We start from the raw sequence: 13,623 nt of genomic DNA on the forward strand, positions 1-13,623 counted from the left end.
CAGTACCTCCCAGGCTTCCTGGAATCTCAAAGATGGCACATTTGAGGAAGAGTTTAAAAGAAATAGCGTTCGAGAGAATATTTTTTGGAGATTATTTTCCATATATTGATCTTACATTTCTGTCAGAGTGTATGACAGATATCCTCAGGCTTTATGTAAGAGGTAAACCGTGCTCAGGAATTTAAACACAGCAAGTATAATTAATCATGCCTTTAGGTGCAAGTGAAACCTTCATCTTTTACATATATTAAAAATCTTTAGGCTGCCAGCAATGACGTGTGAGGGTATTTTTCTAAATCAGGTATTGCAGAAAGCCTTAGCAGTACACTCCAATCCAGCACTGCTATTAGAAGTGCTCTTCTGCACTATTGTGTGTACCTTAAGCAACAGCAGTAGATAATTGCACGCTGTAAGCATCCATGGCCCTACAGTTACTGCAAAATCATTGTGTTGGAATTGGAAACCCAAAATTATGTGTCTGCTTCTAATTAAGTGTGTGTTGATAAGTCTCATAGGGCTGCACTTCAGGCATAGCAGCTATAGTTCCTGGGCTAATTTTCACTTCGACTCGTGATACAAAAGAGAGATCAGCCTCTCTCTAAACCATTTTGAATTTTTGTATATACAGTGTGTGTGTATATACATATACATATATATATATATATATATATATATATATATATATATATATATATATACATATACATATATATATATATATATATATATATATATATAGATAGATATAGATATATATATTCATTCCTACAATTGAGAATTGGAAGAGTTATTAAATGGTTTGTTTTGCTAATTCAAGCAGTGATCTTGCTGTTTCCTATTTGTCCATCTATCAGTCAGTCTATCCATGTTACGCTGTCAATAAGCATAGAAATAAGCACTTTTCTTGCAATAAGCAAGAAAAGTAGGCAGATAGCACTACTTTTTTTTAAATGAGTCACATGAGCACCAAAACAACTTAGCTCACTTGTCAATAAAAATGTGTTAAAGAAACCCCAGCCCTCTGTGAACTTGTGTAACATTGTTTGAATTCTGAGCTGTTAGTATCAATAGATAATCTATTCTTTAATATAATCTAACTGCGAAGACTCTGCTACTGGGAAATACATCCTGTGGTCTGATAAAGACCACCTGATTATTATTTGATGTATGATTTGGTGGACCAAAGCAACATCTTTACCAGCAGGGTCTTCTTGAGAATCGTTTGATACTCGTTCAGTAATGAGGAACTTTGGTGAGACTCAAAACATTCAATCTAGTGGTTAAGTCATTTTTATATCTTAGCAGAGCAGTAGAATACATAAACAACATCTCGTCTTAAAAATCCCAACGCATATTTGATTCAGCCTGTCAATGTGCCAGATGCATATCCCAACTGAAACTGTTTCTGCTGTGCTGGATTGCACATGCGATACATGAGACCGCCAGATTTAATCTCCAGGCTGTGTGTACATGTGTGTGCATGTGTGTTGACTTCACACCCGAGGGAGACAACCACATCTGTGAGTTTGTCTACAGTCGCTGTTGTGTCAGATGCTTCGGCATTCTGTTGCCATAGACTCCTCCCTTCTGCAAGGTTTTTTTTTCATTGCTACTTCTATACTTCATGTGTCCTTCATTTCCTTACTGCTAATTCTTTTCAATTCATCATTTGTTTCAAGATGTGGTCCTTTCGATCCCATGGCTGCCATTATCTCCTCGTCTAACTACTCCATCTCTCCCCACCCCCAGTCTCTTTTCATTACTCAAATTTATCTTGTATCCCTCCTCCTAACCTTCTCATAGTACAACTCCATTCTTTTTCCCCTCCTATACTCCGCCTCACTCAGTCCTATCACTGACCCAGTTAAACATGGGGAGAGACACAGCAGGAGGAGAGTGAAAGAGGGAAGGCAATAAAGAAGAGAGGGAGGATAGACGGAGAGACAGTTTGACAGTCAGCAGCTCGAAAAGCAGAGAGAGTAGGAAAACAATTGCAGCCAACCTGCCAGGACACACACTGTGAATTGTCCGAACTTCACCTGGAACTTAAACAACCTTTGACAGGCTCTGAGGTACCGGAGGTGGAGCAGCATGTAGACAGTCCTGCTCCCACGCACTTACCATTGCCGATGAGGGAACGTAGAGAATAACAATCTACCTTCAGTGAGGAGACCGGGTGGGGTGCTGCCGTGCGGAGTTAGGATGGCCAAATACCGGCAAATTGAAGGAGACTGAGAGAAGAGAGCAGAGACACGAAGACAGTGCCTTTGTGGTTGGAGCAGAGGAGGGGAAGTGCTTGCCCTGGGGCAAGAGAAAGATTTGTGTTGGAAGATTCAGAGGGAGAGAGGGGGAGAGGATGCATCTGTTCTTCCAAGAAAAGTGGGAGGTGGAGGGTCTGCAGACTGTGGGCATCCTTCTGGTGGTCTGTAGCTCCCTCAAACTGATGCACTTTCTGGGGCTCATCGACATTTCTGTGGCAGGTAAGAGAAGGAGTGAGGAAGCAGAAGAGAGATGCAGAGTAAGGAGCCACACTGATGAATGTGGTTAGGGTGCATTCGAATGGCTGGGTAATTGATGCGTCTGTTAATTTCTGTTTTGTTTTAGCTTTAGATATATCAAAGTTGATAGACCCATTTTGTCGTAGCATTCTCATGTAATGATGGGTATTGATGCTCTCTCATTATATACACTATGTGTTTGCATAGTTCCGTGCCTTTGAGAGTTTAGCATAACAGTAAAATACCTTTTCTACTCAAGTCGTCGAAGAACGCTTACACAATCCTCTGTTCAGTTGTAACCTGAAGTTTATTCAAAAGGTCTAAACAGAGAAATTCACTCCAAACACCAATAAATGGCATACTGACCTCCAGTACAACCATTGACATCCCTGGTCAACTATAGATGGAAGAATTATATTTATATTGAAGCTCAGTAAAGAGTGGCAGTGGGCAAGTGTAGTTAAAAAACGTGAAAGAAAATGTGCAGTTGTTTTTCTTCATTTAACCTCTGTTACAAATGAGGCCCAGAAACATTTCCAAAAAAGTGTTTGAATATACATTTTTTGTCAAACAACTATTTAAAGAAAAAAATCTCCTCTTTTTAATTGCAATGATCCTTCTCTCATCACTAGGTGTCAGAATGGTATCACTGACAGGTCGGACAAAGGTCCAACATCAGCCACATGTTTTGTATCCCTAAGAAAATTTGCAAATCTCTTGGGTTTCCAAAACAAGAAGTCAGATCAAAAATGTTGGAATATTGCAAAAAGCTGATGTCGGGATAAAAATAGAACTAAAATATGAGAGCCTGTCAGAGTACCTTGGGAAGCTATTGAACTAACTGCACACACTGGACATGACAAAAAGCAGAAGCACACAGAATGTGTGCTTTTTTTCCTTGTTTTTTTTTTTTTGTTTTTGCTTTTCTTCCTCTGGTATCAATAGAATGTGCTCATCATGTTTTCAGTGTGCCACTAAATAAAAACAACCACTTCAGACTCAGAAAAAAAAAATTAACAAAGAGGTCACTCTTTGATTATTTATTTGTGGCTGCGTGGTGCAACATAATTGTTTTGAATTGTTCTAATATTAGATAATATTTCCATGGAGGATCATCCACTTCCCTGTTGTTTATCTCCATTAAGAAATCTGTAAAGACAGAAAAAAACATATATATAAGATCATTTTTCCAAATACATTTAATCTTTCACAAGCCTTTCTTTCCCAAGGGACACTTGGCTAAGTCAGACAGAGGAGGACCAAAATACTGAGTAGAGAGCATGAAAGACACAATAGAAATAAAATTAGCAGAACAAGAGTGGAATTAGAATGAGTATCTTCATTCAAAGACAGCATTAATATGAGATTTAAGGTTACTTCTCAAATGTTTTCATTTTTGACATTAAATATGAGCCAAGTTTTCAAGAGGTTTTCCAAGCTTTCATTACAAAGCGTTACAACCAGAAGGAAAAAAAAATCCAGAGTGAAATGTGTATTATGAAAATGTTTTTCATTTGTGAAGCGTCTTTGAGTGCCTTGAAAAGCGCTATACAAATCTTATGTATTATTATTATTATTATTATTATTATTATTATTACGATAGAACGGTGTAATGAACATCAGTCACACATCAGAGCTGTGTGTGAAGTCTACTTGACAACATGTTAAAAAGCAAAAATGAATAAGATTGAACGGAGTGACTTTATAAGCAGGCGTATTGACAAAAAAGACAAAAAAGGTAGGAGTAAGATTCAGGAATAATGTTTCAATCTGGAGCGGTGACTGAATAAGATATCGATTTAGAGCTATGGGATGATAATATATGTGAAATTCAGGTCTACAGCACATGTGATGTATACAGCACTCAGCCAACAGTCTAACATGTTACGATCTGGAGGTACTTTAGCTCAGGTGACTGAAAGTCTCAGTATAGGATGTGATCAGATTGTTCCGATGAATATCAACTATCATACATATGTAATACTAGGGTTGAAGTCTGTTATTCGCAAGTTTTTCTTTGCCGTATTTGAGATACGGATCAGAAAAGATCGGTCCCTTCAAAAGGAGCACCAGTATGTCTGTTTGGTTGTGAATTATTACCCCACATTACAGGATACACTTTTTTGTCAGTTAAATGTCAGCATGTTCAGATCAACCATGTTTACCCTGTGACAAAATATTAGTATCTTGATAGGAGTGGTCTCCTCCTGGATGACAGTGCAGTAGTTTATGGGTCACCAAACATCACTACATAGTTCAACAATTTAAGTGTCATTTATCATATTGTATCTGTCCGTTGTAGTTTCTTAATCTCTATCCTGCTTAATTTTAGGAGGTTTTGTATATTTTTAATAGCACTGTCTACTATCATGATTAATGAGAGAAAATCTTATTTTAAGAATGACCTTCAGGCCTCCAATGGGCATCATGAGACTTGCACAATTTATGACAAGATTCTGTTGGTAGCCCAACACCCTAATAAATTCACTTTATTGCCATTTTCTGTAAGGATTAGACCAATATATCAATTGTAATTTCCGGTAGGTTGCAATTTTGAGGTAAGTTGATGTTATTTTTAGCTTGTAATATTTAAAACTATAGCCCAAGATAAACTTGTATAAGTTTAACCCTGCAATATCCTTCAGGCTGCTGTATTAACAAGTCACTTTGAACTGTACTGAATTAATGCCAGAATAACAGCAGGTTGTTGAGTATTTTGTACAAAAATATAAAATCTGATAATCGTCAGCAGAGGGAATATGCTAATTCTTAAGGTCTTACACATATTGAACGCATGGATATTGAACGAGTTCATTTGATCAAAAGTATAAACTTGGAAACAGCGAATCACAAAATGTCCTTTTAGTGGATTAGTAAGTGATGCCAAACTGTTTTTAATCTCTGCATCATACATGTAGATGAGTATGAATATACAATACCAGACTAGACAAAGACGCTATTGTGAAAAGGTCCAAACCCTCTGCATACGATTATTTCTGCCAAACTGTTTGCATGACTCAATCTGCTGAACTGCTAAATGACCAAATAACCCAGAGAATGCTCCATTCATTGATTTTCCAAAAATATATTACAACCTAAGAATTACACATGAAAATTTGTAAATGATAATATTCCATGTGGTTGCAAAAGATGGGAGGTAAGAAGTCATATTTAAGTTATATGTGGGCCTTTCATTTGTATATATGCACAGACTCTGATATATATCCAGAACCAGATTCATAAATAGCTGAACACAGCTTTGTGTTAATAGGACTTCAGATATACCCACTGAATACTATAAAGCAAATATTCATTATCATTAATGATGATGAGGCAGAAGGTACTTTACAAAATATGACAAAGTGCAACCAAATGTATTAGCACACATAATGGGTTTAAAAATGCCATAGAAGTTAACTACAAGACCACTCAGAATCTGACAAAGGGTCAATATTTCTCCCCCAAATGAATGTAAACGTAAGGATCTGCCCCATAAAGTAAAAGATGTCATGTTATTAGTTAGAACTGCCCTTCATGTAGCAAATTAACCTAGCATTAAATGGGAAAAATAATATAAAAGTAAACATGCCTCCTCTGATAATAATCCTATTTATAGGATGCTGACCAAATTATTTGTTGGCTAGTCATCATCCGTCTGGTCTGGATGGTAAAAGATCATGTTAAATAGACGTAGACAATAGGGGAAAGGGACAGTTTTTGTGTGGAGCTGCTGGAACTATAAATGTTGTCTCCTCTGGTCAGCGTGTTCCACCTGCTCCTTGTACAAGTGACGTAAGAGCCACATTCCCTGAGGCATCATGTCGCAGAGGGACATGAGAAAACACATCAGAATTCTGATAGTCCTTTGAGATACCGTGGTAATATTAATTTCCACCTCACCATGGCCTTCATCCCTCAGACTGCTGGGGTCCTGCTGAAAGGTTTGAGAGGCATGTTACCATGGAAACTAAGAGGCAAGAGTAAGTAAGAGTGTTCATTTGTGCATTTTAGTTTTATTTCCTCTGTCATGAAGGATTAATAACATGTTTTCAGTGTTTGCATACCAAAATCATTTATCAAGAGGTTTGTTTGCTTTGCTTTTTGGAGACAAATTGGTGTGTTGGTGTTTGACTCAGTGTTTCAGTCCAATTGTCTGGAAGATTCTGAATGAACTTTTGTGCATGTTTAAGGCACTTCTGGAGAATTATGGAGGTGTGTTACTATCTCAACTGACATACTTACTCAACTGTTCAATAATCAGTGTTTTTTTTAATTGAGGTATTGTGATGTGAGAGCCAGTCTGATAAGAGAGCTACATCTCAAGGGGTCATGCTGTGCTGCTGTTTTCCTATTGTTTAAAGGGGTTCTCATTGTTTCCCATCACTAAGCCAGGTCAGCAGGAAAGCATCGGTTTGACTAAATAGCATGAATCGTTCTGTTTCAGTTGTGTATTGCATGGAGCGTGGTCTTGCCGTTTTGCAGGCATGTGTGCATGTGTGTGTGTGTGTGTGGTGTGTGTGTGTGTGTGTGTGTGTGTGTGTGTGTGTGTGTGTGTGTGTGTGTGTGTAATAAAACAAGACTTTAATTACGGTTTTATGTGTCTAACCTTTGTGCTATGGTTGGTGATTTCAGGTAATCCTTCCACCAGCCAAAGCAAAAAAACGATAAAGCAGCGATTCCTCAAGCTGCTGCCGTGCTGCAAGCCTTCTGCTGTCCCCTCAATCAGTCAAAGCAAGTGTTCCTTCGCTCTGTACACATCCATATTTTCTCCCATATGTCCTCCCTTATTTGAAAATTAGGAAGATTCACACGCACACACACGTTCAATGTAAGAGAAAACCCGTTCAGAAGCACCCTCAGCCCCAACAAACGATTTAAAGTCTGGTGTTATTGCAGCTATGATGGCTCACCCTAATTTCACTATTTCTAGGTTTTGTTCTTTTGGGTGTTGGATTGTGTGTGAGTGTGTGTGTCATGGGCAGTAGAGGTTGCAGGCTGATGGAGACTTTAGTGCTGTAAAAGGTAATAATTTGTCGAGGGGTAAGCACTTGATATTATCAATGTAGAAATAGATGGAATGAGAATAAGATGAGAAATGTCTGGTAAAGATTGTGTCTGCACACTTTTTAATATATACTGTTTACTGCTTCTATCGGTGGTACATCCCTGTCTTTCCTCTTCTTAGTAGGTTCCACTGGTTTTGTAAGCTTTGCTTCGGGCATGGTGTCCATCATTGAGAAAATTGAGAGGTGCTCTGCTTTGTGACATGAAGTCATCCCGAGTAAAGATGGGTGCAGGTTACTTAACCAGCAATCCTCATTTATAAGAAATTGTATTGAATCACGGAGACCACTGAGAAACAATTAACCCTGTTTTGTGCTTGTATTGTGCATATAATATAATATTGTTGAAGGACTCATAATTTTCAATGTGTTATGAGCTTAATATCAGGTTAATGGTTTCATTAAAATATGCTGGCAGGTCATTTGAGCCCTGGAGATTCGTATAGCTGTAATGGTGCCAAAGCCTATCTAACACTGGTCTCTCCCCCATACAGACAGTGTCGAAGATGATTTTGAGCTCTCCACAGTGTGCCATCGCCCTGAAAGCATGGATAAGCTTCAAGAGCAAACCAAGTTCACCAAGAAGGAGCTGCAAGTCCTTTATAGAGGCTTCAAAAATGTAAGTCTGGTCAGAAATGAGTGTTGAGAGAAAGTAGACAACTTAATTATGAAAATGTTCCTGAAAATGAGACATGAGATCAGTTCAAACACATGCTGGGTGAGGGTGGTATAAAGGTTCTTAGTTGGGTGTGGAATTTCACAGAAAAAAACAAACAAAAAGAAAGTTATCTCAAACAACTGAGGCAGCAACTGACCAATTTTAAAATGTAGTATAACAATAGAAAATTCGAATAAAATTCTTCAAGCTATTCATCTAGCGTTAATCTATCCTCAAGTGTTCCATGTGAAATTTTATTTTCATCATGTTATCAACAGAAATGAGCCGCAGCTCCTTGTGTCTGAATTATGTGCACATTGATGGGTCTCATATATTGTCTTTGAGAGTACTGAACTGGGTGCTCTACCTCACAATTAAACAAGCTGCACAGGACAACATCAATGAGAATGTGTGATATTCATGAATGTGCACACGTGGTGTTTGCCAAGTCACATGTGATGCAGCTAAAAATAGAAGTGTTTGCTTTTTGAAATACAGGGACTCGCTTTCATTCACTTTAAAAGCTTGTTCATCATAGATATACCATCCAAGTAACTCAATTGTGATCATAAATCAAATATGTCGCCACTTAATGTTGATTGATGCTGCACACAGTATGTAGTTTGCTGTCCTGTAGCGTGTAATTTGTTACTCATGTCGACAACTAAACCTCTAAAGAATATATAATTTACACACTGTGACTCAAATCCAAACACCAGGGCCTTGTGGGGCAACTGTGGCTCAGATGGTTTAGTGTAAGTACCTCCAATCAGAATGTTGACAGATCAGTTTGAGGCTCCTCTTCCTTGCATGCTGAAGTGTCCTTGGGCAAGATACTGAACCCCCAGTTGCTCCTAGTTGTCTGATAATATGCCACCTTGCATGGCAGCTGCCGTGAATGGGTGAATGTAAAGAACTTTTAGGCATTTATTTCACCTCATGACAATCACTACATTTCCTGCTGTGCATTCCACCCTCTAGTTTCAGCTCTGCTCTTTGATCTGAGCCTTTCTTCAGTTATTCTGTGATTAAATATTTTTCAATGTCTATTCAGCTCAGCTTCCAAACAATCACATCCATTTCAATCCTGATGGATGGAAACACATGAGAAACCCCAGTGAAGTGGTCATTAGTTTCCGCTACAAACTAATGCTCCATCAGTGCAGTTGTAGCTAATTTCAGACATGACATCCCAGATGTATGACTGTCCCATCTGGGTTGCTTATGGTGTTTGTTCTGTGTTGAGCTGTGGCTAAAGTGTAAACCCGGCTTGGGGTGATGGAAACCATCTTGTGTTTAAAAAGTGGGCAGAAGACTGACTTCAGATCAGAAGATTACAGGTTCGAGTGCTGTTGCGGTCGCAGCGTAAATTCCTCTTTGAGGGGCGGCGTGGCACAGGAGGTCATGCAATTGTCTTCGGAATCGAACTTTTCTGGTTCAATTCTTGGCTCCTCCTAGTGTATTGAGGTGTTATTGAGCAAGACGCTGAACCCCGGACTGCTGTGCTGGTGGACGGCAGCCTACTGCTCATGGTTCATTCATGATGGGTTAATTGCAGAGAACAATTTCCCCACAGGGAATTAATAAAGGACAGAGTATTATTATAAGATAGAGGCATCAGTAATGTGGAAAGCTCAGTAGATTTCTCTGGTTCTCAGGCCAGTATGGAGGCATCTTAATTTGCTGTACTTATTTTTTTAATTTGGATGGATTGTTTCTTTAAAAATTTGGCTCTATTTACATTGCAATGAGAATTATGATCAATGCAATGTAACCTACTTTAGGTGTTGGCATTCTTTTACAATAGAAAAACAGATGAGTTTTGTTTATGTTCATGATTTTATTCTAGGAGTGTCCGAGTGGTGTGGTCAATGAGGAGAACTTTAAGAATATTTACTCCCAGTTCTTTCCTCAGGGAGGTGAGTGTGCAACTCCTTTTCTTTTCCCACTAAACTCAAAGGTCCTTATTTATGCCCTCCTCCTCCACTTTCAATCATCATGCAGCTTTTCATCATATCAAAATCAACATCCAAAAATTAAGTCATAAATCCTCTCTGCTGATCTTTTTTACATGCTCAGCAAGTAGACAGTTTTCGTTTTAGAATATTTACACGAAATGTTAACTACTTGCTTCCAGTTGTAATTTTTAGATGTAGGTTATTTTTAGCTTGCTGCTAATCCTGGGTGTTCGACAATTTGCTTGATGTTTGTAGGGCATGTACCTTACTGTAAGTATCTCTCCCTGCAGATTCAAGTATGTATGCACATTTCCTCTTCGAAGCCTTCGACACAAACAAGAATGGCTCGGTTAGTTTCGAGGTGAGCTTTGTTCTTTGAGCAGATGGCTCCAGAAAATACAGTGTATTCTCTCTAAATATCTGCTATCAGAGATCGATGGACATTTTACTTAACTTACTTTGTCATGATTTGTGAAATAAGACTTCACTGTTCCCTTTCTGATTCAGGACTTCGTATTTGGCCTTTCCATTATTCTGAGAGGGACCATTAATGACCGGTTAAACTGGGCATTCAACCTCTATGACCTAAACAAGGACGGCTGCATCACCAAAGAGGTGATATGAATCACAGACTATATTATCTTTTAAATTTTGATGTGGAAATCTATTTCAATGAATGGTATGGACTTCATTCAGACACAAATATCAAATTTGATCATTTCATACTTTATTCCACAAAATCTCGAAACTTTAATTGTAATTACATTTAACTCCAGTGACCTGAGGCATGTGACATGAATAATTTCAATCTGTCCCCAAACTGAAATCTGTGTATATTAATTTAAAATATTCATATATGTAATATACAGACCATAATGGTATTTGACAATAATGTTTTTTTTTCAGAAAAATTAAAACTGTACTGCTTTATCACATTTTTGGCAGTACAATTAGATTGTCTTGGAAGTTTGCTATTTTTATTTGCATTTAATTGTTTACATTGTTTGGTCATTTTAAGTTGACAGTTACTTCTGTTTACATGATTGAAAGAAATAGCCATACTTTGTAACATTATACAACTGCAGTAAGGTGAGATTTTTTTTAATTTTTTTTAAATATTCATTCCCCATTATTCAAAGGCGATCGTTTTTTTCTGTTTGTTCATCTTGCAGGAGATGTTAGACATCATGAAATCAATTTATGACATGATGGGGAAGTATACATATCCCACTATGCAGGACGACGCCCCAAGAGAACATGTGGAGAGTTTCTTTCAGGTGAGTATAGTCAAAAAAATTTGACTATTTATCAGACCTTTATATAACGATTACTTGAAACGTTGAGAAAAGACTGACTGATATTTTCAAAAATTCTCTCTTCTCTTGGTTTTGTGATTTTATTTCAGAAAATGGACAGAAATAAAGATGGAGTAGTTACTATAGAGGAGTTTATTGAGTCATGCAAAAAGGTAAAACAAAAAAAAACCATTTTCAAGCCTTGAAAGAGGTTTATAGTTTTGGAAACATCTTTTCTTGTCAAAACTTGAGAGGAGTGTGTGAAAGCTACTTCAGTCTGATTGTTGGATATGAAGCAGGACGGCACAGGCCAGTGTCTACCTGAGCCGGTTCCAAGCCTGGATAAAGGGTCAAAGCCAAGGTTAACATGACCACCGTTAATACCGATGACCTACAGGGTGCCAGTGGAAATTGGGCGACTGTGGGTCAAAGAAGAGGGAGAGGAGGAAGGCATATTTGGAGGCAGAGAGAGGAGAAATGCAAGAGTCTGGGACTGGGAGTCGGGATTTTGAATATTGGGACAATGACAAGAAAAGGTAGAGAGTTGTTTGATATGATGCAGAGAGGGAAGGTGGATATACTGTGTCCAGGAGACCAGGTGGAAAGATATTAAGGCTAGAAGCTTAGGAGCAGGTTTTAAGTTGTAGTATCATGGAAGTGACAGGAAGAGAAATGAGTCGGAGTTATCTTGAAGGAGGAGTTTGCTAGGAATGTTCTGGAGGTGAAAAGAATGTCAGATAGACTCATGAGTCTGAAATTGGAAATTGAAGGTGTGATGCTCAGTGTTGTTAGTGGTTATGCCCCACAGGTGGGATGTGAGTTAGAGGTGAAGTAGAACTTCTGGAATGAGTTAGATGAAGTGATACAGAATATACCCAGAGATGAGAGTGGTAATTGGTGCAGATTTCAATGGACATGTTGGTGCATGCAATAGAGGTGATGAAGAAGTGATGGACAGATTTGGCATCAGGGATAGGAACGCAGAGGGACAGATGGTGGTAGACTTTGCAAAATAGGGTGGAAATGGCTGTAGTGAACTCCTTTTTCCTGAAAAGGCAGGAGCATAGGGTAACTTATAAGAGTGATGGTAGGAGCACTCAGGTAGACTACATCTTGTATAAATGAGGTAACCTGAAAGCAATCAGTGGCTGCAAAATAGTTGTGGGTGAGAGGGTAGCCAGGCAGCATAGGATGGTGTTTTGTAGAATGACTTTAGTGAAAGGATGACTGTAGTGACAGGGAAGATCAAGAGGACAAAGGCAGAGCAAAGGGCAAAGTGGTGGAAGCTGAAAGGGGAGGAGTGTTGTATGGTTTCAGGGAGGAGTTGAGAAAGGCTCTGAGTTGACCCAAAGATTTCAAGGTATTTAGGTAAACAGTCCAAAGCAATAGAGAGTGTGGAAAAGACGTAAAGAAACGGGCTCAAGTAGATTGGAAATCATGGAGAAAAGCATCAGGGGTATTATGCGATAGAAGACTCAGTCAGAATGAAAAGAAAGGTGTACAAGACAGTGGTGAACCCTACGATGTGAGAGGGCCTAGAAACAGTGACAAATACGAAAAGACAGGGGGCAGAGCTAGAGGTCCCAGAGATGAAGATGCTGAGGTTCTTTTTGGGATTGACGAGGACGGATAGGATCAGGAATGAGTCTATCAGAGGAACGGCACATGTTAGATGTTTTGGAGAGAAGTTCAGAGAAGCCAGACTACAATGGTTCAATCATGTACAGAGGAGGGATAGGGAATGTATTGATAGACAGATGCTGGTATTAGAGCTGCCAGGCAGGAGGTCTAGAGGAAGACCAAAGAGAACAGGAGGATACAAAGAACAAGGTTAGATGGAAAAGGTTGATTCACTGTGGCGACCCCTGAAGGGAAAAGGAAGAGGACAGGGAATAATTTGCTAAGCATACCACTGAGTCTTTTCAATTACTGTCTGCAGATGAACAATTTCTTCATCATAGTATGGTAAAAATGAGCCTCATCTTATTCAAACATTTCATCTTTGTCTAGGATGAAAACATCATGCAGTCCATGCAGCTGTTTGATAATGTCATCTAAGAAGCCTGATGAGAGCATACGCTGGCATGGGTAATCATGGTTGAAATGGAGAGTTTGTGTATGTGTGTTTGTATGTATGTATATGTGTATGTA

General features: G+C 38.7%; 1 protein-coding gene across 4 annotated transcripts in view; it reads left to right on the forward strand.

Moving 5' to 3' along the window:
- Positions 1–13,623, forward strand: part of LOC147236487 (A-type potassium channel modulatory protein KCNIP2) — a 104,109-nt gene that overhangs the window by 89,285 nt on the left and 1,201 nt on the right. For 2 of the 4 annotated variants that reach the window (XM_086169672.1, XM_086169664.1), the window contains exons 2-8: positions 8,056–8,180; positions 10,069–10,138; positions 10,468–10,538; positions 10,685–10,792; positions 11,350–11,454; positions 11,583–11,645; positions 13,483–13,560. In XM_086169672.1, the coding sequence (XP_086025798.1) occupies positions 8,056–8,180; positions 10,069–10,138; positions 10,468–10,538; positions 10,685–10,792; positions 11,350–11,454; positions 11,583–11,645; positions 13,483–13,530 (590 nt within the window). In that variant the 3' untranslated portion in view covers positions 13,531–13,560. Of the gene's footprint in view, positions 1–1,970; positions 2,481–7,130; positions 7,234–8,055; positions 8,181–10,068; positions 10,139–10,467; positions 10,539–10,684; positions 10,793–11,349; positions 11,455–11,582; positions 11,646–13,482; positions 13,561–13,623 lie in introns of those variants that run through there. The other 2 variants (XM_086169646.1, XM_086169655.1) reach the window with 2 other exon arrangements.

The sequence above is a fragment of the Fistularia commersonii genome, chromosome 2, assembly GCF_037954325.1.
Source record: "Fistularia commersonii isolate RoL2024-O1a breed Wild chromosome 2, RoL_Fcom_v1.0, whole genome shotgun sequence".
NCBI classification, from domain to species: domain Eukaryota; kingdom Metazoa; phylum Chordata; class Actinopteri; order Syngnathiformes; family Fistulariidae; genus Fistularia; species Fistularia commersonii.